The sequence below is a fragment of the Aspergillus caelatus genome, assembly GCF_009193585.1.
Source record: "Aspergillus caelatus strain CBS 763.97 unplaced genomic scaffold BDV27scaffold_45, whole genome shotgun sequence".
Lineage (NCBI taxonomy): Eukaryota > Fungi > Ascomycota > Eurotiomycetes > Eurotiales > Aspergillaceae > Aspergillus > Aspergillus caelatus.
The window spans coordinates 149019-172411 of NW_022475308.1; the positions used below are offsets into that span (position 1 = coordinate 149019).

Sequence of the window (23393 nt, forward strand, 5' to 3'; positions counted from 1 at the left end):
GTTCTCTCAATCTGAGAGATATTGGGCCCTACCTCTTCCGTTAGGTCCGCGTCGCTACGTGGTCAAACTGGTACAGAGGCTCCAGCTTGACATTGCGTCGAAAGATATATCTCTTTACCCAGTATGGGAGTGCTTTCTTGAGTTGATAGCCGGAGTGCATACGAACAGGAACAGCAAATACGTAGTCCAGCTCCTCCAGGGTGCGCTGCTTAGTCTCCGGAACTAAGAAGAAGATCATGATACATGCTGTAACATTTAAGCCCCTGTTCTTATGTCAGGTCCTTGTGGAACAAAACGTCAAGCAGCAACATTTGAGTGACAACTTACGCGTAAAAGGCGAAAGCTCCTGTTGGCGTCATAACCTCCAGCATCCGTGGGAATGTGATGCTGAGCACGGCTGCCCAAAAGAGGTTTGTCGCCACAGCAAAGGACATACCAATCTCTATGTAATGAAATAGAATACGCAAATCAGTAAATCCTCTCTGTACTCTGCGACGGCGGGTTTATCACCTCGATGCGACAAAGGGAATACCTCGGCAGAGTAAGCAAAAGGAACAGGTCCCTCGCCGACTGAATAGAATGCCGCAAACATAAAGACGAAAAGAGAGATGCAGGCTAGGTGTGCAGTCTGCCCCTGTGGTATGTAAAAGCAAAACCCTGCAGCCAACAATGTCCAGGCCATTTGCGGGAAGGTAAACAGGAGTAGGGCCCTGCGTCCGTATGTATCGATAGTGAACACAGCAGGAAAGGCGAACAGGAAGTTGATCAGACCAAAGCCCCATGAGGCAAGCAATGCCTCAGTCACATTTGCCCCAGCTTGAGCAAAAATTGTCGAGGAATAGAACGCCACAATATTAATACCGCACATCTGTTGGGCAAGCATGACTGTCCCTGACGCAAGGGTTGCACGGCGGACACGCGGGATAGTGAACAATTCACCAAGACGCACCAGGAAATTGTTCTTACCAACAAGCTCTTCTTCGATCTTGATCTGGGTATAGATGTAGTAGAGGTCTCTGGCCGCCTGTAAATCGCTGTTACGCAACTTGCATAGTGACTGGTATGCTTTCCTGACTAACCCCTTTTTGAGATACCAACGAGGGGATTCAGGGCATAAGAACACACCAAAGACCAGAGGAAGAGCTGGAATAAAAGCTGAGCCGAGTTGCAGGCGCCAGGATATGGCACCCGTGTCTTTGACAGCAAGGTTTGCGCAAGTCCCGAGGAAAATTCCAAACGCAGTCCACAATTGCCAGGACATCACCAGGCCGCCACGAATGTTTGCAGGGGTATTTTCGGCGCAGTATATGGGGATTGTGGCTCCTTTCAGTCCCATCCCAATACCCATCAACAGGCGAGTAACGAATAACTGAGGCCAGGTTTGAGAGACAGCAGAGCCAATTGGTGTCAGCAAGCAGAAAATAGCAGAGATAAAGATGACGCCACGACGGCCCAGGTACTTATTAAGGGGGTCTGAGAGCCAGCAGCCGCCAAACGCAGTTGCAAGGTAAGGCGCACTAGTCTCCATATTAGTAGTTGGGCATGTGGAAACGTGGAATACATACGAGTTCAAAATACCAACAAGCCACTGGTTTCTGGCCTTGAGTGCACCTTTCTCTGGGATGCCCAGGGCATCAGGAAAAGACAAGTTGGCACCTGGTAGGGAAGGAGATAAATAAGCGTCCAACCGCAAATGGCTATCAAAGATACATACCATTACTTCCCGTCTGATCCCATCCCCTGAAGGACAATTAGCTACTATCATAAGGGAAAGCAATAGACAATGAGTCGACAAGATACATACTGGACGGCAGCCCCAATGGAGCAAAGGCCAATGGTGAAATAGAGCGGCCATGGCTGGCGCCACTTGTGAGTGGTCTCGTTAGTAATGACAGTGATTTCCTCATCAGTCATGTTCTCAAATGTTTCGAAGTTGTCTGGGTCCCTCGCAATAAGAGCACCCTTCTTCAGATGATCGAGGATGTCTTGAAGTCCATGCTCATTGGCGAAGTGCTCAACATCTTGAAGAACCTGAGCGGGGGTCAAGTCTGCAAGAGGGTTCTTGATCCTAGAAGGATGCATTAGCTCCCACTCGCACAAAAAGGGAGATACTGTGAATACGACTGCATATAAGAGATAGCTTACTTGGCAGAGGTGTTCTTGTTGAGATTGATATGCTCGACATGCCCCTTCTCAGAAGTTCCATGATCATCGCTGAGACTTTGCAGAACCTGTTAGCAAGGGTTTCTTGAGAACGAACTATAGATGAAAGAGGCAACGAACCGTTGCTCCACGTGTGACATTAGATCACCAGGAGGCGTATCTCCATCCGACTTCACTTTGGAGCCATCCATGATCACTGAGGCTTACAGAAAGAGACGTACAGAGAAATGTGAATACCGTCAGCGGTTGGGAAGGTTCCAGATTTGATGGCTGAAGTGGGAGAGAGGTAGCAGTGCTTTGGTAAAGGAGAAGGTGGGAATAGGGGGGGAAAGAAAGGTTTAAGAAGGAAAAGGTGCGGGAGAGAAGCAGACGAGATGAAAAAAGAAGAGTGTCATGCGATCTAAAAGGGGAAGGTGTCATGGAAGACCTGAGAAATAGGGCTCCAACACAGCAGGTGATGCTTTCCCCGGACGGGGTTAGCAGAGACCAATACCCAATCACACCAGTACTGCATTCACTTGTGTACTTAACACTTCTTTCTGTCCATGGTTCCACTGCTGTTTCCCCGTGGGAATCCCCAACCCCATACTCACACCCAGGTAATACTGATCCCTAATGCTTCGTCCGTAGACAACCGTAATCACTAGATACTACTTGGTAGTATGATGCAGAATGGCCATGTTTCTTTCCCTCTTCTGCTGTTTGCAACTCTACTCAGGCAGCAGTGCAATAGTACAAAACCAGGGAGGGGGTTCTTGGTGAAGCCACTGGATCAAACTTCACCCAACTTTCTAGAACCTCACTACCAAACAAAGGCACAAGCAACCCCTACCCTACAGTATATTATTTGATGATTGTTTTTGATGTTATGAACAGAGCCATTCTATGAGACCTTTTTGTTTACCCTTACAAATGTTTATATGACCGCTAGATATTTCTAGCCGCCTTTGGACCTGGACTTCCGTCGAGCACCCGAAGCTAATTAATAAGGAAGTTATAGTAAAATGAATAGGCTACAGCTAGCACTGGCATATAAATTATACATACCAAGCATTTCTTATGAAGTACATGCGCCTTAAGCTCAAAGCACGCTAAGTCTAGTTTACTGTCTATTAGAAGCAAGGAGCTGCTTCCATTACCTCGGCTAGCCATAGACTATGCTAGGAGCTAAAGTAACAATAACGTGAAATTACAGTTTGGGTAAGTGTTTGTAGAATGGTATCAGGCAGAAGCAGGAGAGGGAGGAATGACAATCAAGCTACGTTGCTCCCCTTGAAGCTGCAGATTGAGAAGAAGAGTCTGGCCGAGGCCAAGGGCTAAACAACTGAAGAGTACTACCACAGTACGCGCCTTGAGCGATTGGCCATTGGCCATTGGCCATTCAAGTGAGGTTGGCTTGGTACACTAATCCTGACTTAGAATAGTATGATTTGGTCTAACATCCATTTCGATTGGAAGTTAGTCATTTTGTACTTGTATCATACAGCATGGAGGGTCTTTTTCTTCTACAATTTCATTTTCATCCTAGTCCTTTTCTTGGTTTTGCTTCTCGGCTGTAGCCCTTGAATGCGACAATAAAGCCTATGGAAATTCTCGGGTGATTATTCCGGATGACGAGAGAACTTCATCACAGCCCATTCAATAGCATAGGATTATGTCTCCATAATCCGTGAACCATAGATTTACCAGCACCTCAGATAGACAGGTGATCATCCACTTGATAGAAGAAACCCTGGAAATCTCCAGGTTCGTAGAATCACAGTCCGTCAGAATGACCGAACTCGGGGAGTATACCGAGGACCAAATTAGATTAATTAAATCAAACACTCTAGGTTTAGAATATCATAGCTACTCGATATTTAAACATGGGTTATTTGAAATAGAAAATCTAAGATTAGGTCGACACAGACGCTGAGCTCAGACTACCATTACCCCGGATCAAATCTGGCAAAAATCGATTATCCTGCCTTTGCAGTGTCCAGCGTTGCACCGAAGTGCAGATATGATTTTCATCAACTAGAAATGACGAATCGTGGCCGAAGTAACTTCACTGACAGCCGGTGCTATTCATTTATTTGGTAGTCTTATTTTTAGTGGTCTTGGGTTCGCCCTCTTGTTTTTAATTCGAGTCCAAAGACTACTGTTCTTGCGGAACATCACCATATGGTGAAGGGCACACTCTGTCTCCTTTTCGATACATTCATGGAATTGAGATTCTTTAAATTCGCTGTGTGATTATATAAATCTATTCATAAGCTCCCTATAAACTGGCAAGCTAAATACTACTACATGACTCCTTACAGTAACCCTGAATCCTACCAAGCACGCGCTCGGCCCCTATTTTGAATAATAGATGGGAATAAATTCCTATTTAATATTTAGTAGTTCAGGTTCTTTGATAATCTTGAGGGTTTGGAAATGAGATGTCTCTGTTTATGCATTAAGAGATACCTTGCTCATATACAACCTGTATTTTGCTGTGGTATAGTAAGTATTAGCCCTGTTGTTACAGTCGACGTGAAACAGGAGTATCGCAAACACAACGAAACACTTACGAGTTTCGCCGAGATAATCAACCGTCGCGTTGACCAGAGCATTCGTATTCATCTACATCTGTTTAGATCAATTGGGACGTACTGAAGCATACTCCACAAGAGAAGTTGTCCGCTGTTCAGGTTGGGTTTCCGCTTCGCACTCGTTTTATAAGGACACGGTTTACAAGCTTCAGGTGACTTATATGTGAAGAATACGGTTCATTCGACGGGCCAGGATAATTCACTGAAGCCAGATTACCCTGGGTTCCTGATTATCTGCTTTTTGCTAAACTATATAATAATCTGAGATTCCGAGAGGACTGATGTTCGTACAATCTGGCTCATTGGATCGAACAACTTAATCGTTATAAGTCAGCTCATCTGGTAATTATTCTGTTCAAGTTGAGTTAGACCCCTGATACGATGATGCTAGTGGCTTCATTTTATAAATAGCCTTGAGTTTGGGGACTGAGCCCAGGCCCGGTCCAACTATATTTCCTTAAAGGGTTAAGACATTTCGTAGCCGTAAATCACGTGTGCTAACCCCAGAGAGAAACAACCGCCACATCCAGTTCCGAGATGCTTGTTGGTAGTTCGACACTGACGTGGCATCAGTCCATATATCCGGAAATATGCTTTCGTTGCTTTACTTTACATAGAAACTCATGTGGATTCTCTGTCAGCCACAAAATGGAGTTTTCTCAGTCAAATATACCGTCTGCGCAGGATCTCCTGCGTTCCGGGGAGCTGTTTGTTCCATTTTCCGAGTTTCCGGTCCAGACCATCTATGAGACCACTGGCTGGTTCGAAAGGAAGCTACAGGAAGGGAAGCCGTTCGTGATTCGTGGATTAAACCAGCTTGATTGCTGGGACGCACCAACTTTGAACAATGGGTGCTTGGTTACATCCTCTTCCTCGGGAGGTATGTATCTAAAAGTTGCTGGGTATATATCTCATATAGATTTGCTGACAACTGTTCTCGGTTTACTCTGCTTAGCTATACCAGTAAGGAACTGCCAGACTGGTCGTGATGTTAGGATGCGGCTGCGTGATCTGATACCGACGGACCACACTCGTGCTGGTCACGTCCGTGAATCGTATGTCAAGGAAAGCCACCAATACATGTCTGTGACATGTTTTATTGACTGCCCATATTAGGCTCTACGCGAAGGACCTTCAATGCCCTGCCGAGTGGATCAGAGCGTTAAAAGCTGTCTTACCTTCCTGTTTAATGCAACTAGGCTCGTTCGACTTATTCCGAGTATTACCAAAGGAAATCACTCCAGAAGTGTTGATGGCTTACGTTGGAACCCAGTTGTCCTTGTACGTAAACTGCGGATATGGTGCGAGACCTTTGCTTATCTGACTCGTGTTTCAGGTCCGGTTTCCACAGATGCTTTAGTGGAACAGTTGCACTTAATTTGATGGTTGAGTCTGAAGGTATGTAAATACACTCACAGCACCAGTCTTCCTTGGGGCTTACCATATAATAAAGGGAGCCGATATGGCTCACTGTGCTTTGGCACAGACCAAGCCTCACAGGAAAAGTACGACTTGTTTATGGAAGGACTTGGAAAGTCGTCCCACACTGATTGGGCCAATATCTCCATTGCGCAAATGAAAACTGCCAATTTTCCAATATATGTCACTCATCAAGAGCCTGGGGACTTGGTCATATTTCCTTCGGCAACTGCTCATCAAATATGGAATGTGAGCTCCATGGTGACGAAGGTGGTCTGGAACATCATGCATGCATCCTCAATTCCATCATTTTTTAATTATATTCAGCCTGTATATCAAAAGCAATGCCATGCAGATACAGGCAGAGTTCCCTTGATACCAATACATGCACTACGCGACAGCAGTCACAACCCAGAAGAGACGAAACTGCTTGTAGATATGCTTCAGCAGCTAGTCGACGACGAGGATACGGGGTGCGACTCATCTGTGCCTATTAAACTTGTGGATACACAAGGAGCTGTGGTGGAATGTAACTTTTGCGGATTAACGATTTGGAACCGACACTTACACTGCGAACAGTGTGGAGATTTTGACCTCTGTTTAACCTGTTACGTATCCGGAAGGAGTTGCAAGCATGTTGGTGACTATACTTGGGCTGAGTTATTCCGGAGCGAATATTGCCGAAGTCTTATCAAAACAGCTCGAGATAGATTAGGCAGCTATTCCGCCTCAGACATAGGACGACCGAAGTATGACTCCCTAAATCACTGTTAGACCGGCATGTCTTAGCTTGTCTGTGTGACAGTTTGCTCCAGTTCCAATTTCGCTGGGTTAAAACGAATATCATTGCTAACCTATGAATTAGACAAAAGACTTTAGGTGCCATAGCTCTGGTGGCAGTGGAGGCGCGACGACAATCCTCAGTAAGTTTATATGGTGGTTTCAATTAGTCTTTGCGATAAATTTATAATTTCACAGGCTGACGATGCCTAGGAACGTCTCTGTCATCTCTGCCGTGACAGTCACCCTGTCTGGAAGGGAATCACATGCTCCCAATGCTCGGCTTTCTTCTGCTATCGTGGTCTATACAGACACTTTGATATTAATCTCCTTAGGTTCCTCAGGAATGAAATCCCGTGGGTTTGCCCAAAATGCTCGCAAATATGCAACTGCCGTTGTTGCCATTTCTCTCGTCCTTACCAGAGCAAGGATAAGCCCATCCGAGCTCGGATTAAGCCTGTTGATCCACGAGGTCGCATCGCCGGCTTTGTGGACAACGTATTTGACCAAAAGAGAGGCAAGAGAGCTGTCACTATTACACAAAGCGCATCGCCACAGAGTACTTTGGAGCCTCGGGGACAGAAACGACCTAGGACGCCAAACAACGATGGTCACGAAAGGTCGCTACACGAAGCTGTAGACTCCTCTGAGAGTGTTGACTCCTCTCAGATTAGGAGGTCGCATATCGTTACAGATGTCGATGTTCCCCACAGCCTTCCCATGCGCGGCAGTTCGACAGGGTCTTTCAATTCAAAAGGGCAGCTCCGAATCAGTGATCTCGTGGAGGACAGAAGCCCCCCGGACAAAAGTTTTCATCGCAGTCCACATGTACAAGATCATATCCCACTCTCTTCCACTCCAGATAATACTGCATACCGATATCCTCACGAGCCCAAAAATCCCAATGAAAATATTCTGAATCCCATTGATGAGGAAAACATCCTCTCTCTTGAGAGGAAGCTAGGCTCTCTGCGCCAATATGCCGACGGCCTACTTGAGCTGTCACTAATCGATTCGCATGCTAAAGTTCTTGACAAGATTTCAAGCCTAGAAGCTCAAATTGAGCGGAAAAGGCGACAGAAGGCCGAACTGCTTTTCAGTGGCTTGAATCGGGATTTTCCTGACTTGGCAGATATAGCTATGGAAGAGGCGCGACGGCGTGGGTTATGAGAGAGACCACCCCAATTTGTTTCATTATGTTAACACAATAGGTATGGATGGTGTTGGTCCATGTATTTTTTTTTTCTTTTCTTTTCTTCTTCTCTGAATCATTTGGGATATTAAATGTTGTGAGGTTCATGCGATACTTTTATTCTATCCACTAGACAAATAGAAATGATGTGATGATAGTGTTCTATATATAGTCATCCAACAAAGCGAGCCGTGAGTTGTACAAACCTCTGCAATTCCTAAAGCGGCGAAATAGGGCCAATGTAGTATATCTACTTTGCAGCATTGTTGGAAAGGAGATCTCTGGTAGTTCACCGTGGACGGACACTCCACATAACCCTGCTAGACTTTTATTGAGGAAGTCGTACAAAGGAAAACAAAGAGAGGTTAAGTCTAAACCCACCGTTACTTGAGTTATTGGAATATACTATTCTTACTAGTATTTTCTTACGCCAAGGCAAGAGGAATGTTGCATGGGAGTTTAAGCAGAACCGAAACCATGGAAAGCAGCGAAGGCGGAGGAGTTCCCACTGGCGTCCGTCGATCGCCCAGTCCTCCGCATCTCATTCGTTCCTCTCTTCCTCCCCCTTCCACCCTCTGTCACCGTCACGCTGTACAAGGGAGTTGGCCTTCGGGCATACCAGATATCTTGTTCATAAGTCGAATCATTACCTTCACTCGATGTTGCTGGTACCTACATTCTTTACGTGCATTTTCAGCTTGGTACGCTCATCCTGACCCACTGGTCCACCATATCCAGCCATTCCCTTCTTCCCCTCCCACCCCCCTCCGCCGAGCTACGATTGCCTGTGTGAATTGCTCACAAAGAAGATAAAGCTATAGGAACTTGCTTTTTAAAATTGCCTGGCTCTTGTGCCGAGTATTCCTGTTATATGCTACCGCACTCTCCAGTTGCAACCTCTTTGAACTGCGTTCTCGCGCTCCCTTCCTGTGAGGTTGTCGGTGTCAGTCTAAACACACTAGATATCCCTGACCGCCTCCACAACCCACGACGCCCGGAAGCTATCTCTTTCGCACACGCCGCACGATCTTCTCTCCTTCGATCACTCTCACCATACTTAGTTCGACCTGTTTTCTCCCCTGCAAGATACCACGGAGACATCAGCTTGCTCACATACACCCCACCGCTCGCCCCATCATGCCGTGCTTTAAGGGTCTTGCTGTGAGTATACACACTCCGGACGGCCCTATTTCCGAGTACTCGATCCAACGCCAATCCCGAGCCTCTCGCATAGCTTGTTACATTCCCGTACCTCCACCGAAGCTACCAGATTCGGCTACCGGAAAACCTGAACAATCCACCTTTGCAGTTTCAATCACGTTACTGAATCCTGGACAAGATGTGCCCTACTCTACCCCGAAATCGACACCGGAAAACCCCACACCTAAGCCCAAGGTTGTTGGGGGCCTTCCCGGCCAAACGGCAGAGCGAGGCCAATATAGTAGCATGGTGGCACCGTACCAGCCGCTGACAAACTCTCCAAACGAGACGGTCGCAGCCTATATCTACTTCGACGGGCGACAAAAGGAAGAGGTCGCTACTTTACTCCGGAGAGGAGAGGAAACCTGGGTAAACTCACGATGGGTCAGCGTCCCTGAGTCAGAAGGAGGTGGCCTTGCTGAACGGGAGTTCCTCTTCCGTGAGGTGGGGTTGGAGCGCTGGCTCAATGGCTTAGATCTAGAGGGTAAGGATGTGGCCGCCAAGATTGAGCGGAGACGGCAGAAGATGGAAAAGCGCCGCTTGAAGCGTGCGTCGGTCGATGGCACCGGTGACCTGGACATGGATTCTAAGGCAGACAAGCATGACAAGGGTATCATGCGATATGGTAACGACGCGAAATCACCTCTCGAGGACGTTTCGGATGATGATATGTCTTTCTCCGATTCGGACGACGACCCTATTCCAGAGTCTGCAGGACAGATCAAAGTGGCTCTGTTCCGTGTCCTGGCCTCAGGGGAAATCAAACGTGGTGAATACTCGCCACAGTTCGATGCCCATGACGACGACGACGAAGCCCAGCATGGCGGGAATGGCGGGACAGACGCAGATATCGACCATACAACGAGTTTCGCAAAGCCCAAGACCCTCGATCCCAAGACTATCAGCACACAAACGGTTACTGGGATTGATCCATCCGACAAGCCCTATGCTATTTTTACATTCATGTATAGAGGGGAGCGTAAGTCGATCATCTATTCAAGATATCTCATCTACCCAACTGACCATTTACAGGGCAATTGCAGAAAATGGGCATGCTAAAAGATCCTAAGTCGCAAGAAACTCCTGGCTCAGCAAAGCGCAGATCACTTCAACCGGACTTCGCTAATATTGGTCCCTTGAAACCCGGTGGTGCAGTTGGATTCTTGAACTTCCGTGACAGCACTGAGAACAAGCAGAAGGGAAAGAAAAGCAAGGCCGTTGGAGATGACGACATGGACAGTGACGATGATGACGATGATTCGATCTTGGGTAAAGCCGACGATGAAGAAGCTAAGGAGGACGATCAGCATCTGTCACCAGACGATATTAAACGCCAGGGGGAACTGGCCGAGGGCGTTCGCAAGATCAAGGCAAGTGAAACCCAAGGCTTTTACCTTAAATTGCGCTAACGGAAATACAGCTCAAACGCCAGCACTCGTCAGCATCTTTGGGCACTAGTACCCCCAAAACGGATACTGCTAGCCCCCAGCCATCAGGAGAGACTCCTGCAGCATCCAGTATCTCAACCACCCCTCCAACTGCACCAGCAGTCCTTGCCGGTATACCCGAGGTCCCCAAGCCTGCGGCAAATAATCTGAACGGAGAGTTCGTGGGAAGCCCATTGAAGAAACAAAGAGCCAGTGTATCCCAAGCGGACGAGAACGCTCTGCGACGGAGAATCGAATCGGGGTTGTCTCAACCCATCAGCGGAGCTTTGGATAGTGCCGCTTCCGAGGGGCCTCAAACTACAGGGGCGAGTTCCAATTCCTTTGGGGCTGAGCCTCAGAAATCAGCCCCACAGGAGAATGAGGATGAAGAGCTGTGAAGAAGCTATTTCGGTGACATATTATTGGCTATATGAACTTATTGGGTTCAATATGTCTCAATTGGTGCTCGATCAAGAGTTCCCTTGATGACCTCGTCGGAACGCTAACTTGACAATCTTCGATAATCTATATCCTGAGTTTTATTTGTTTTTGGCTGGCACGCATGCAAACTATGTGAACAACGTTTCTTCTCTTTTTGTTGTTGTGTTTGGCTTTGGGGAAAATTTTCAAAAGATTATCCTGCTGACTATGATGGATTGGCGTAAGTGGACCAATCGATAGCCACCTGGTTGGTTCATCATCTTTTCTTTTTCTACCTGCTTTGGGACTTTCAATACTTCTTTTAACGTCTTGACGATGATAACGACGGTATGGAGACTATTCTGGACTGTGTGCATGAGTTGGCACTACCTTATGCTGGATGGTCCTAGGGCTTTTGCCCACGAGGATCTAGAATTCTTTACGTGATTTTTGGAAAAGGTCTGGGCTATAAGTTAATTGCTATAGAATAAATGGATTACGCAAGGTGCAAACATATGATTGATTGAATCTGAAGAAACCGTTGACCTACTCGGTAGGCTTTCTTTTTTCTTTTCTTTTTTTTTCGGTTTCTTTCTATCTTATCGTCCGGAGACTATTTAAATAATTTAACCCCCGCAACGTCAGAGGGAAACTTAGCGTCTCTACCCCCACCATTTTTTCAACTCACCCGAAAGACGCAGATGGACACAGGTCTCTGAACCAAAAAGCCTTATCCGTTTGTTCTTAGATTTCAAGTGAAGTTATAGCACTTTGCACACAAACACCGTCAACATGCCGTTGGCACGCTCATCCGATCCACTAGTGTGGATAGACTGCGAAGTACGCACCCTTCTCTTCGACTCTACCCCCACCTTTCCATATAGATGTGATACCTAATACACGCCTCAATTACACAAACAGATGACAGGCCTGGATTCCGAAAAGGACCAAATCATCCAGATTTGCTGCTTCATCACGGACGCCAACCTCCAACTCCTCGACTCCCACGGCTTTGAAACTGTCGTCCACGCCTCCAAGACCACCATGGACAACATGTCACAATGGTGTATCGACACTCATGGCCGTACGGGATTAACTGCCGCCGTCCTCGCCTCCACCGTTACACCTGAATCCGCTGCCTCCGAGCTACTGGCATACATTCAGCGATATGTGCCGCAGCCCCGCACGGCGCTGTTGGCGGGAAACAGCGTACATGCGGACAAGGCTTTCTTGTCGTGGGGTCCCTACGCGAAGGTCCTGGAATGGTTGCATTATCGGATCTTGGATGTGAGCACCTTTAAGGAGGCCGCGAGACGATGGGGTGCGGATGAGTTGTTGGCTACTGTGCCTAGGAAGAAGGAGGTGCATTTGGCGAAAGATGATATTCTGGAAAGTATTGAGGAGATGCGTTTCTATAAGGAGAGGCTGTTCGGGAGTGGAGTGAAATGAATGAGAGAGTTGATTAGACGGCTTTCTACTTAATCACTGCTACTATTGCGACTGCTGCAGTGTATGGACACCGACGCTTGGGTGGGTTGCGTTGATTTACTTTACCTGACAGAGCACACCCCCTCTCTAGAAGCAAGGCTATTGTCTTTCTAGCTAGCAACGCCATGGTCTATGTCAAGGGAGATATCGGACTGTCGCTGGGAACCTCCCGCTGTGACTGGGCTGGGTTCGTGGATTTGCCTAAGATGGGCTGCGAGCTTTCCTCACATCTTGTAAGAAAACAGCACCTGGTGCTAGAAATATTGCAGCCACGTCCAATCTTTCCCCCTTCGTTCGCATGCTCCAACACATCATTCAAGGATGAAACCTCTGCTCTACTCTGTCAATGTGGGGCCAGAAAGCAGTTACCACGAACATCCCTCCATGCATCCGATAATAAGTTGTTTTAATCGCTATCTTGATTCACAATCTTGATAGTGAAAATAATCACAGTCATGGTGAGGTGAGGGAGAAGATGGACATTGACGGCATCCGACAGCGGGGCATAGCCGTAAGTAGGCAATGCGCAAAGGTCTCAGTGTACTGGCCATACTAGCAACAGGGCTAAACAGGCGGCTATTGCTTTCATACTTGAGCTATTTGTTCACTCCGTACGGAGTACCCCCCTGCACTCTTAGGACTTGCCGAAGGGTCTAGATTTGATTTCATCCATAAGCAAAAAGTGATAAGAGGATGTGTCATGTGTCATCCTCACACCAATCCTCTGAGATCTTCCTGGACCGCCGACAGCAGATGCAGTGGAAGAGCCCGTCGATTGGTATGTTGGGGTTCGATGAGTTGTCCGTGTATGGTTCTGACGGGGTTAAGCGGCCCAATCATTCAGGGGGTCCGTCCGCGTCCCAAGGTTTAGAGCTGCAGCTATTTACATAGCTCCAATCAAAGTAGATTAAGAACTCCTCTAGAAACATGAGGTAAATCCGAGGGGTATTTTGACATTCTCTTCTTACTTTCGTCAAAGTGGATATTCGTGTAGAAAAGGGGGAGACTTTTAATAAATAAAATGTCTTAGAAATAGTTTCTATAATGGATCTATTTTTAAAATTTAGCTAATTGATTGTTTCTCGACGAGCTGAAGTCTTTTCCGCGTTCCATGGGTGTTGTCGCCGCCTTTGAGCCGGCGGCACTAGGGTGCCTGAGCCTTTCATACCACTCACTGATAGCTGACGAACACGCACCCACCTGTCGAAGATTATCCGACCTGGATTCGCTCTGGCTACTACGCTTTATGGAAGAATCAGATGCTAGAGGCGCTTTTTCCTTCTTTGTGGCGAACGCACAGGTATTGAATTCCTCCACTGTTCTGTCAAGAGCAGTTCATCTCTCTTTTCTCTTTGTAATAGCCCATCAAAGAAGGCGCTTTCGACTACTATCGGAATTGCGCTACGTATGTACTTGACAATCGTGGACTCGCGGTACAGGTAGTAATAGGTCTATCCATCCCAAAGGGACCAAAGCCTAGCAGATGCTACTATACCTGGCTTTTTCCTCTTAATCAAAGGCAAGCATTTATGTTTCAGATGTCCTTCATTGACTGAGTTATACATAGATCATGTTTGAATAAGCCCAATACAAGGGACAAGAATATCGCTTTGTTGGACTATACAGCCTTGTCATCTATTTAAAACGCTTGCCATGTTAGTAGCTACAGCGAGAACTAGAACTCTTTTCCAATATCGAAGCAAACTTCAGATTTTGTCTAGTTAGAACAAATCTACCTACACGGAACTTGAACACCCCGTTTTCCTTTGATCTATAGGCAAGTCACTACCAGTATCTATGTATCTACTGTATACAAGTCTTCTCCACTACCAATTGAAGAAGACGACTTCTACTTCCACTTCTCGTCTCACCTTTTACTCAATCATAACAGCCCGGCACATACCTTTATTCTACAGCAATAGTGCTACACCTACATTTAATACCATGGAGCCGATCAAGCCTAGCTCCACGCCGTATCCTGCTCCTAGAGCACCTCGATGAGCACCTGGTGCCTCCTGCAGCCCACACACATCTACTGATGATGGCTTCATAGAGGATTACTATCGTGCTGGTGGCCCAAACCTTTGCGAGTTTCCTCCTGTGTTTTGCAATCCCATCCAATGTGAAGATTTGCCTATGCGAGATGTTTTAGCTATCATGAAGAAGTGGAATATACCGGTAATAACTTTTTATCTTGGTGGTTTTAGACCACGATTCAACCTCTCAAAGGAGCCTGTGTCTACTATACGCCTCAGGGCGCCAAGAGAGTCCAAGGAACGCTGGTTGGGAGCTACCCGAGAGATATACCACTGTTTGTGTGGAAACGGCCTTGATTATTTTGCAATAGAGATCCTGGATCAATCTTTTGACCTTGGTGCCCATATCTGGCCATGAGAATCTGTGGGCAAGAGTGAATTGAATATATCAAGCATAAGAAAATTGATACGCTGACAATTTGAGTTGTTGAGTTGTTGAGATTTCTAAGGCTTTCATATCTTACTATACAGATGTAAGATGTAGTCTTTTAGTCAAATTGCTATCTACCTTTTGCGCACGCACTTAGACCCATTTGCCCCCACGCGCTGGGCCTCGATCCCTGGGCAAAAACAAGAGCGGCGTTAAGTGGGGCAGGAAGAGGGGCATTTGATTCAGGCCTGAGGTGTACATCCCATGAAATCATGCTGATGACGGCAGCGCGAGTGTCAACTTGCATGGTTTTAGCTTGAGTTGGTGCCCCTCTATTTATCTTCCTCTCTCTCTCTCTTTTTCCGAACCTTCCCCCAATTGTCGGTGAGCAGTCTCAATTCCTTATATAATATCCTCTTATCTTCTTCTTCTTCTTCTTTCTTTTCTTTTCTTTTCTTTCCTCTTTTGCTTTCTTCCTCCTCATAACATTATCCTTGTCACCATGTCCATCCAGACTGTCTCCTTCCAATCCTTTACTGACCAGAAGCCGGGAACGTATGTCTCTATCCATCTCTATCCTCTTCACGATCTTTGATATATTATAGAACCGTTGCTAACCTCTATAGCTCCGGTCTTCGTAAGAAGGTCAAGGTCTTCCAGCAGCCCAACTATTCCGAATCTTTCATCACCAGCATCCTTCTCTCCATCCCTGAAGGCGCTAAGGACGCCTTCCTCGTCATTGGTGGCGATGGCCGTTTCTATAACCCCGAGGCCATCCAGAAGATCGCTAAGATCAGTGCCGCCTATGGCGTCAAGAAACTCCTTGTCGGCCAGAACGGCATCTTGAGCACCCCCGCTGCCAGTAATCTTATCCGTGTACGGAAGGCCACCGGTGGCATTCTGTTGACTGCCAGCCACAACCCCGGTGGTAAGAACACCCTGGAGCTTTCTAGGTTCAGCAATTGTCCCAGCTAACTCTATGTAATAGGTCCTAATGCCGACTTTGGTATCAAGTACAACTTGTCCAACGGTGCCCCCGCCCCCGAGACAGTCACCAACAAGATCTACGAAACCTCCAAGACCCTCACCTCCTATAACTATGCTGAGATCCCAGAGATTGACCTTTCCAGCATTGGCTCCAAAACCTACGGCCCATTGGAGGTCGAGGTTGTTCACTCGACGACCGACTATGTCAAGATGATGAAGGAGATTTTCGACTTCGACCTGATCAAGGAGTTCCTCAGCACTCACAAGGACTTCAAGGTTCTGTTTGACGGCATGCACGGTGTCACCGGCCCCTACGGCGTCGATATCTTCGTCAACGAGCTGGGTCTGCCCAGCAGCAGCACCATGAACTGTGTCCCTAGCCCTGACTTCAACGGTGGTCACCCTGACCCCAACCTGGTCTATGCCCATGAGCTGGTTGAGGCCGTTGACAAGAACGGTATCCACTTCGGTGCCGCTAGCGATGGTGACGGTGACCGCAACATGATCTACGGTGCTAACACCTTTGTGTCCCCCGGTGACAGCTTGGCCATCATCTCCCACCACGCCAAGCTGATTCCCTACTTCCAGAAGCAGGGTGTTTACGGTTTGGCCCGCTCCATGCCCACCTCCGGTGCTGTTGACCTGGTTGCCAAGGCGCAGGGTTTGCAGAGCTACGAGGTGCCCACCGGCTGGAAATTCTTCTGCAACTTGTTCGACAACAAGAAGATCTCGATCTGCGGTGAGGAGAGCTTCGGTACTGGTAGCAACCATATCCGTGAGAAAGATGGTTTGTGGGCCATCGTCGCCTGGCTGAACATCATTGCTGGTGTGGCCAAGCAGAAGCCGGACCAGACCCCCAGCATCGCGTCCATCCAGAACGACTTCTGGCAGACCTATGGCCGTACTTTCTTCACCCGCTACGACTACGAGAACGTCGACAGCGATGGTGCCAACAAGGTTATTGCTATCCTTTCCGACAAGGTCGCCAACAAGGACAGCTTCGTTGGTTCTACCGTGTCCGGCCGCAAGGTCACCGATGTGGGCAACTTCTCCTACACCGATCTGGACGGCAGCGTATCCAAGAACCAGGGCCTATATGCTAAGTTCGATGATGGCAGCCGCATCATCGTCCGTTTGTCCGGCACCGGCAGCAGCGGTGCCACGATCCGTCTGTACATTGAGAAGTACGAGAGCGACAAGAGCAAGTTCGGCCTGACTGCGTCCGAGTACCTGAAGGACAACGTTGCTCTCGCCCTCTCTCTGCTCAACTTCAAGGAGTTCATCGGCCGCGAGGAGCCTGACGTCCGCACTTAAGTGACTATGATTTGATGTTTGTAAATATTGTGCCACAAGCGTGTGAGGTGCAGAGTTCTTTATGATGGGAAGAAACACAAACCATCCATGGACAGGTTTCATTTTTTAAGATAGTTAATTGCATAATCATAACTCATATTCCAGTCCATAACCGGTTCATCACTCTGCGCCATAACGTCATATCATATCCTTAACCACCTTCAGGATAACTCTGCTGTCATGACAACGACCAGAACCAATAACTTAATCACAAGCCGACCTCGTCCCCAGCGAATCTCGAAGCTTCCCCTCCCACCAATCCTTCCACCGAACCACTTTCTCCTCCCTCCTCGCCTCTTCCGCCGCGAACACAACCGCATGACTCCTCACCGCTTCCTCCAGTGTACAACCCACGAAGCACCTCTGCGCATGCTCAACGTCCCAACCCTGATTAACCACCGCATCCACGGCGCGGACAAAGCTCCTCGCCAGACCATAGTCGCCCCCACCATGAGACTCCTTTTCTTCTGGCGGCTGCCGCGGCACCTCGATAGACCGGGTCGACCGGGTCGAGAAGCTGTAAATATCAATATTCCGCGAATCGTAAGCAATTTCACCCTGGGTACCGTAAACACGACCTCGCCGTTCACACTGTTTTTCCGTCGGCGCGATCATATGGAATATGGCCGTTTTAGCAGTTCGGGGGTAATAGTCATTGATAGTTGTGTCGAAGCCAATCGGCTCGTCATCCCAGGTAAGAGTGACAACCTGGTCGTCGCAAACATTATTATCGGATTCGTAAACGCACCGACCGTACCAGGGTCTCGCGGCGATATCCTTATCTGCTGTTTCGGGAGAGTAATCTTCTTCCAGACGACGGAGGAGGTGGGCCTCTGCTGCTTTGATCTGTTCTTCCTCGGACAGAGAGGAGGAGCTCCGGACTACATCCTCGATATCTGGACAGACGATGTTGACAGGCCATTCGTAGTTGGCCCTTACGACGTGCATGTCACGGTAGATCTTGATGGCGCTGTAATTGCAGTTTCTCTCTGCGGAACAAGAGAGGCAGTTTGTTGCCGTGGCGGCGGCGCGGGGTTTTCTAGATTTGCGGAACTGGGTCAGGGAGCCGGAGGAGGAGATGGTGCGTGGGAGATGTGGTTGTTGGCACTTGAGGTATTCCTGCTGCTGTTGTGCGGAGAGGCTGGCGTCTGCGGGGAGTGGTGGCGGGGAACAAAGAAGCCAGAGGATAAAATCGAGGTCGTGGCAGGATTTGGTGAGCAGGGAGCCGTCGCCTTCGGGCGTTGCTCGTCGCCAGTTCCCGCGGACGTAGCTGTGTGCGAAGTGCCACCATCCAACTGGTTCGCAGTGTTCCATTGAAACGATGTCGCCGATGGCACGATCTTCGAGAAGGAGCTTTCGGAGGAGGATGTTGTGCGGACTGTATCGGAGGACGTGGCCTATGGAGAAAATGGTTGATGGGGAAGAGGAAGGTGACAAGCCCCCTTCATCCTTTGGTAGCAGGGCGCGGTATACTGTCAGGCAGTCGGATAGTGAGAGGGCAAGCGGCTTCTCGCACAAAATGTGAAGTTGTAAGGGGGCGATGGATTGTAGGATCTCAACGTGGGTTTCGTCCAGCGTGCAGATGAATACGCCGTCTACTCCACCGGTCGTATGATTCGTTCCGGTAGTCACAGTAGTACTACTCTGTGTTCGCCGCTTGATTTCCCATCGCAGCCAATCTCGCCAGTCTTCGAACTCCTGGCCGTCCTGTGGGGTACCGCTGTCACCCCAAATATAGTTGCGGCCAAATTCCCGTCGTTTGAAGGGATGTGGTTCAGCGATCGCGTGGATCATGCCTGAGGTGGCACTCGTGACGGCTCGGGCGTAAGCATTGCCTCGTGAACCAGCGCCGATGACAAGGAACCGAAGTGGTTTGGCGGAATGAGGGTGAGGGGAAGATAAGTAGAGATCGTGAGAAGTCGAGGGATTAGGATCGCCCATGATGATTATTATTATTAGTCAAATAAATGTGATTAGATACTAATTCCTGGATGTGAATATGGACATAGAGAAAGATATATTGAGTGAGGATGAGGGGAAGGGGGCATGTCGAGTATAATCAAGTCGATGGATATACTACGCCATGGAACCTTACATCGCAACCCTGCCATCTCAGGTCACGTATAAATAGCAGAGCCCTGGTTGGCCAGAGACCCGCCTTTAGGGTCGGGAATCATGCTTATCACCTCGAAGAGAGAAAGTAACTCCGTTCCGGACCCCCCAAAATAAAAATAAAATAAAAAAAAGCCTTATCGATAACGGTTGCGTACCTTAAGATTAGGTACAAATTACTGGATCCGGGGTTAGGAAATTATCCATTTGCCATTAAACGTTTCATGACCATTTCCCCCACAAGATTTCTCTAAAATACCACTCCACATAAATTATTGACATACGAGAAGGAAAAGAAAGTTTTCACAACAATCAGCAGGGGTTCAACAAGGAACAGTGAACTCAATTCGGGGTATCCATATAAGAAATAGAGAGTAAGAGTACAACAGGATCAGGAACATGCCAGCCTGAAAAGGCCCAGGGTTATTCCCGTTGCGAAGGTGACACGCCCTGAAGGGAAAGAAAGAAGTGCAAGCTCTCAGCGTATGTACAGAGCAAAGCTCTTATGATATATATCCAGACATCGAACAACGAAGGGGTGCTTGCAATGGCTAAAGGAAAGACAATAGCGAACAGGATCATATACTCTCGGTAAATCGGCTGCCGCGGCTACCATCAAAACTTGGATGACTTCGACCCAGTACATCCGGTCGCTTAGGTATGGTGGGAGACAATGCCCCCTGCGCCAGAGGCACGATGCGCGATACAGAAGGTTCGTTAGATAGACTGGCATTTGCGGAGCCAGGAATAGGTGTCCTGGCCGGCGAGGGCCGAAAAATCACTATGGGATTTGTTTCCTCGGCTTCCCTTGTATAACTCACGTCCAGCGGCATGCCATATGGGGTTGATGGAGGCGGTTGAGAGGTAGGTGAGCGGGGAAGGACCGGTGAACCTGGCGGGAAGCTCACACTTGGCTCCGATATAGTCGGCGATCCTTCCGAGAAACCACCACCATATCCATCTCCTCCTGACTGTAGCACGGAGGGTATCTTCCGGCCGGAAATCTTCTGGAAGCCACGCTCGCTGGTGCTTGAATCTAAGGTGCTTTCTGTATGAGTAGAGAGGCGCGATTGTCTCCAACGCTTCATAAACGCTGGCGCAAAGTATGAGGCCGTAAATAACGGATCATTGCTAGACCGCCGCGAAACCACATCAGCTGACCTTGTTACAGATCCTTCACCAACAGCAGTACCAGTCATATCACCGGGTGGAAGGACTTCAGGGGCACGATCTTGATATGCTCTCCGTTTCCGGAGAAGTAGAAAAACTAGGACTACCAAAACCATAGCACCAGCTACGCCACCCACTACACCGCCAGCAATTTTGCCCTTGGTTTGACTGTCGACAACGCCAGAGCCCTGGGAAGGAGAACTTGTCGCTGAAGTAGTCGGTCCAGTAGTCAAAGATGTCTGTTCGGTAGCTGTCGGCCCCGATCCTCCATCCCAGCCATATGAGGCGCCGCCTCCGGTGCCGGAGGGCAACGAAGTTATAGTAATCTCAGATGTGGTAGAGGTTGTAGCGGACGTAGAAGTTGAGGAAGTTGTCGTTGTGCTGGAAGATGAGCTTGAGCTGGAATTAGACGTAGACGAAGTTTGGCTGGAACTGGATGACGAAGAACTTGTTGTAGAGGAGACTATCGTGCTAGAAGTTGACTGAGGGGTCTCACTCGAGTTCATAGGCGAGAGAGGTATTTGGGAAGCGGAAGTGTCGGAAGCAGAAGATATCACAGGAAGAGAAGTAGGCGAAGTCGATGAATCATGACTCGTCGTCTCAGAGGGGGTATCAGTTGTGGGGGTAGGTGAAGCAGTAGAGGCAGTCAGGTTTTCTTCGGAAAAGGTAGTCGGAACAGCCGGTGAGCTTTGGTTAGGGGTGACTTCTGACGCTGTGGGCTCGCTAATACCAGTTGTCGCCGAGGGCGTTACTACTGCGGCATCAGGTGTAGTCTGAGGATTATCGGTAGCAGCTGCGGCTACCGTGACTTGCACTGAAATCTGGTCTTCCTGGGATATTGCGCCGTCCGTTTGGGGCTGCGACTCGTCCTGTGTTTGCCGCTTCATCCTGTCTCTCGAGTCGTTCACAACTGTCCCATAGCCTGACGGGAGCCCTCCGTCCGTACGTCCCGTGGCATCTGCAACAGCTGTTGATCTGTTGGTCCTCTTCATCAATCTGCTATACCGAGTGTGCCTATTGCCATGATGGGCCATCCTGGTTCGGCCTTGCTCCAAGCTGTAGGACTATGCTCTCAACTGAAACCACTGAGGAGGCTATTGAAGATTTAATATCAAGAAGTCTGACGTAATGGTAATCAACTCGAGACACCGTTGATGCGCAAGACCGAGCGCACGAGTTTTGAAGCTCCCCGCCGGAAGAATGTAAAATACGGTGCTTGCCAGTACGACACTAAGAATATCTGCGGGAAAAAAGCGAGTTTAGGAAAGAGCGCAAAGAATTGGAATACTGAGATTCGAATGAGCGAAGGCCGTGTTGGCTGCAGAATGATAAAGTCGGGATTTATCGAAAGAACGACTAGCGGTCACAATGATGGCTCAGGCTTGCCCAAGCGTAGAGCCCCCCACAAATAGCAGAGGTCTTTAAATTCGTATGAACCAAGGAGCGGACGTCAGCTGCACCGAAGAGCTGACAATTTCAATCGTAATGATGGGAAAACAATTTCGAAATGCATGGAAACCTGTCAAGAGGATCGATCAGATAACCATTAAGCCACCAAGACTGCTTAAAAATATGGATTGAATTGCTTTAACAGATAAGAGCAGATAACGAGAGAGTATCCGCAGGTCCCAGGATGATACCGAGTCCATTTGACATCTGAGCTCGTACATACCTGTAAAGAATGAATGAAAAGAAGCGAAAAGCAAAAAAAAAAAAGCAGGTGCAACTTTTTTGTTTTTGATCCGGATGTTGAGAGTACTCCAAGTTTTGAGAGCTCCTCCAGCTCTAATCCATAATTGCGGAAAGAATCGAATTGAAAGTTTTGACGGGGAAATGGACTGACAAGAGACTCATCAACGATGGGTACTTCGAGAATCTGATCGCCAAAATTATTTCCGTTTCGCTTTTTCTCTGGGTTGCGGGATCCACGTTGACACCGGACCCAGCCTTGTCTCTCGCTTGTTCCAAGCCGTTCCGTGGTAGTATGTCACCTCGCGCGGTCCGGTATTTCCACCATTCGATTCAATGGTTGTAGACTGCCCCCGAGGAAAGGTTCCGACCTCTACCGCCAAAGGATCAAGGGAAAAGAGGGGAAGAGGGGATTAGGGAAGGAGAAACGAGAAGGGAGAGAAAAGGTGAAGGAGGAGAAGGAAGGTGAGGGGAGAGAAGGGAAAAGACAATGTCAATGAGAGAGCAGAGCGGCAGAGAATCGATCAGGCCAGACCTAAGAATAACAACAACAGGTTCGGCTGAGGTCAGGTCTTAAGACTTGCAGCGTCGTCCCACTAGTTAGTCGTTACAATACGGGAATTACATTAATTAGCATGGGCCTTTCTCGAATACAACCTTCACGTCAACTCCGGTAATATCAAGTTACCTAGCGTATGGAAATAGGGGCATCAGCTTCTGTACAAGATGACCAAATATGAATTTGCTCTACGTCGAGGAGATGAGCAAACCTAGAAGTTGCAGTGAATAATATCAGTACCTCCTACTAGTACCTAAGGTCAATTTGATGTTTGTACAGGTGTTCCGGTACCCCAAACACAATACCGACTTGATGCGTATGCATTGCGTACCCGAAATGACGGCCTTTCCATTTCGGGGATCAAGCGATGCCATTTTTGTACGGGGTGAGTATCATTGGCTCGACACCGGAAAGCCAAGACTAAGTTTAATGAAACACTGATGGGAAAGTCT

The 23393-nt window shown here is 48.2% G+C and overlaps 7 protein-coding genes across 7 annotated transcripts; 4 read left to right on the forward strand and 3 right to left on the reverse strand.

Annotated features, from left to right (window-relative positions):
- Positions 1–28: 28 nt before the first annotated feature.
- On the reverse strand, positions 29–2710 carry BDV27DRAFT_170510 (sugar porter family MFS transporter; the record flags this gene model as incomplete). The annotated part of the gene is made up of 9 exons (XM_032075313.1): positions 29–263; positions 328–442; positions 511–1517; positions 1566–1656; positions 1715–1740; positions 1805–2068; positions 2146–2220; positions 2284–2338; positions 2695–2710. The coding sequence occupies 9 exons, from the start codon at positions 2708–2710 to the stop codon at positions 41–43; spliced, it is 1872 nt and encodes a 623-aa protein (XP_031929922.1). The 3' UTR covers positions 29–40.
- A 2594-nt stretch (positions 2711–5304) lies between these two features.
- BDV27DRAFT_124862 (uncharacterized protein) lies at positions 5305–8241 on the forward strand. Its single transcript, XM_032066194.1, has 7 exons — positions 5305–5619; positions 5695–5794; positions 5856–6020; positions 6076–6137; positions 6193–6907; positions 7024–7081; positions 7152–8241. Exons 1-7 carry the CDS (start codon positions 5388–5390, stop codon positions 8106–8108), a joined length of 2289 nt encoding a protein of 762 aa, XP_031929923.1. The 5' UTR covers positions 5305–5387; the 3' UTR covers positions 8109–8241.
- A 439-nt stretch (positions 8242–8680) lies between these two features.
- On the forward strand, positions 8681–11716 carry BDV27DRAFT_124864 (uncharacterized protein). The gene is made up of 4 exons (XM_032066195.1): positions 8681–8831; positions 8946–10309; positions 10363–10700; positions 10751–11716. Exons 2-4 carry the CDS (start codon positions 9268–9270, stop codon positions 11153–11155), a joined length of 1785 nt encoding a protein of 594 aa, XP_031929924.1. The 5' UTR covers positions 8681–8831; positions 8946–9267; the 3' UTR covers positions 11156–11716.
- A 253-nt stretch (positions 11717–11969) lies between these two features.
- BDV27DRAFT_143339 (oligoribonuclease) lies at positions 11970–13151 on the forward strand (the record flags this gene model as incomplete). The annotated part of the gene is made up of 3 exons (XM_032070076.1): positions 11970–12017; positions 12099–12612; positions 13129–13151. 3 exons carry the CDS (start codon positions 11970–11972, stop codon positions 13149–13151), a joined length of 585 nt encoding a protein of 194 aa, XP_031929925.1.
- A 2422-nt stretch (positions 13152–15573) lies between these two features.
- pgmA (phosphoglucomutase PGM2) lies at positions 15574–17372 on the forward strand (the record flags this gene model as incomplete). Its single annotated transcript, XM_032070077.1, has 3 exons — positions 15574–15626; positions 15698–15999; positions 16060–17372. 3 exons carry the CDS (start codon positions 15574–15576, stop codon positions 17370–17372), a joined length of 1668 nt encoding a protein of 555 aa, XP_031929926.1.
- A 106-nt stretch (positions 17373–17478) lies between these two features.
- On the reverse strand, positions 17479–19457 carry BDV27DRAFT_85930 (Gfo/Idh/MocA family protein). Its single transcript, XM_032077792.1, has one exon. The coding sequence runs from the start codon at positions 19350–19352 to the stop codon at positions 17616–17618; it is 1737 nt and encodes a 578-aa protein (XP_031929927.1). The 5' UTR covers positions 19353–19457; the 3' UTR covers positions 17479–17615.
- Positions 19458–20101: 644 nt separating this feature from the next.
- BDV27DRAFT_143342 (uncharacterized protein) lies at positions 20102–23315 on the reverse strand (the record flags this gene model as incomplete). The annotated part of the gene is made up of 5 exons (XM_032070078.1): positions 20102–21668; positions 22366–22451; positions 22537–22604; positions 22636–22755; positions 23273–23315. 5 exons carry the CDS (start codon positions 23313–23315, stop codon positions 20102–20104), a joined length of 1884 nt encoding a protein of 627 aa, XP_031929928.1.
- Positions 23316–23393: the final 78 nt, after the last annotated feature.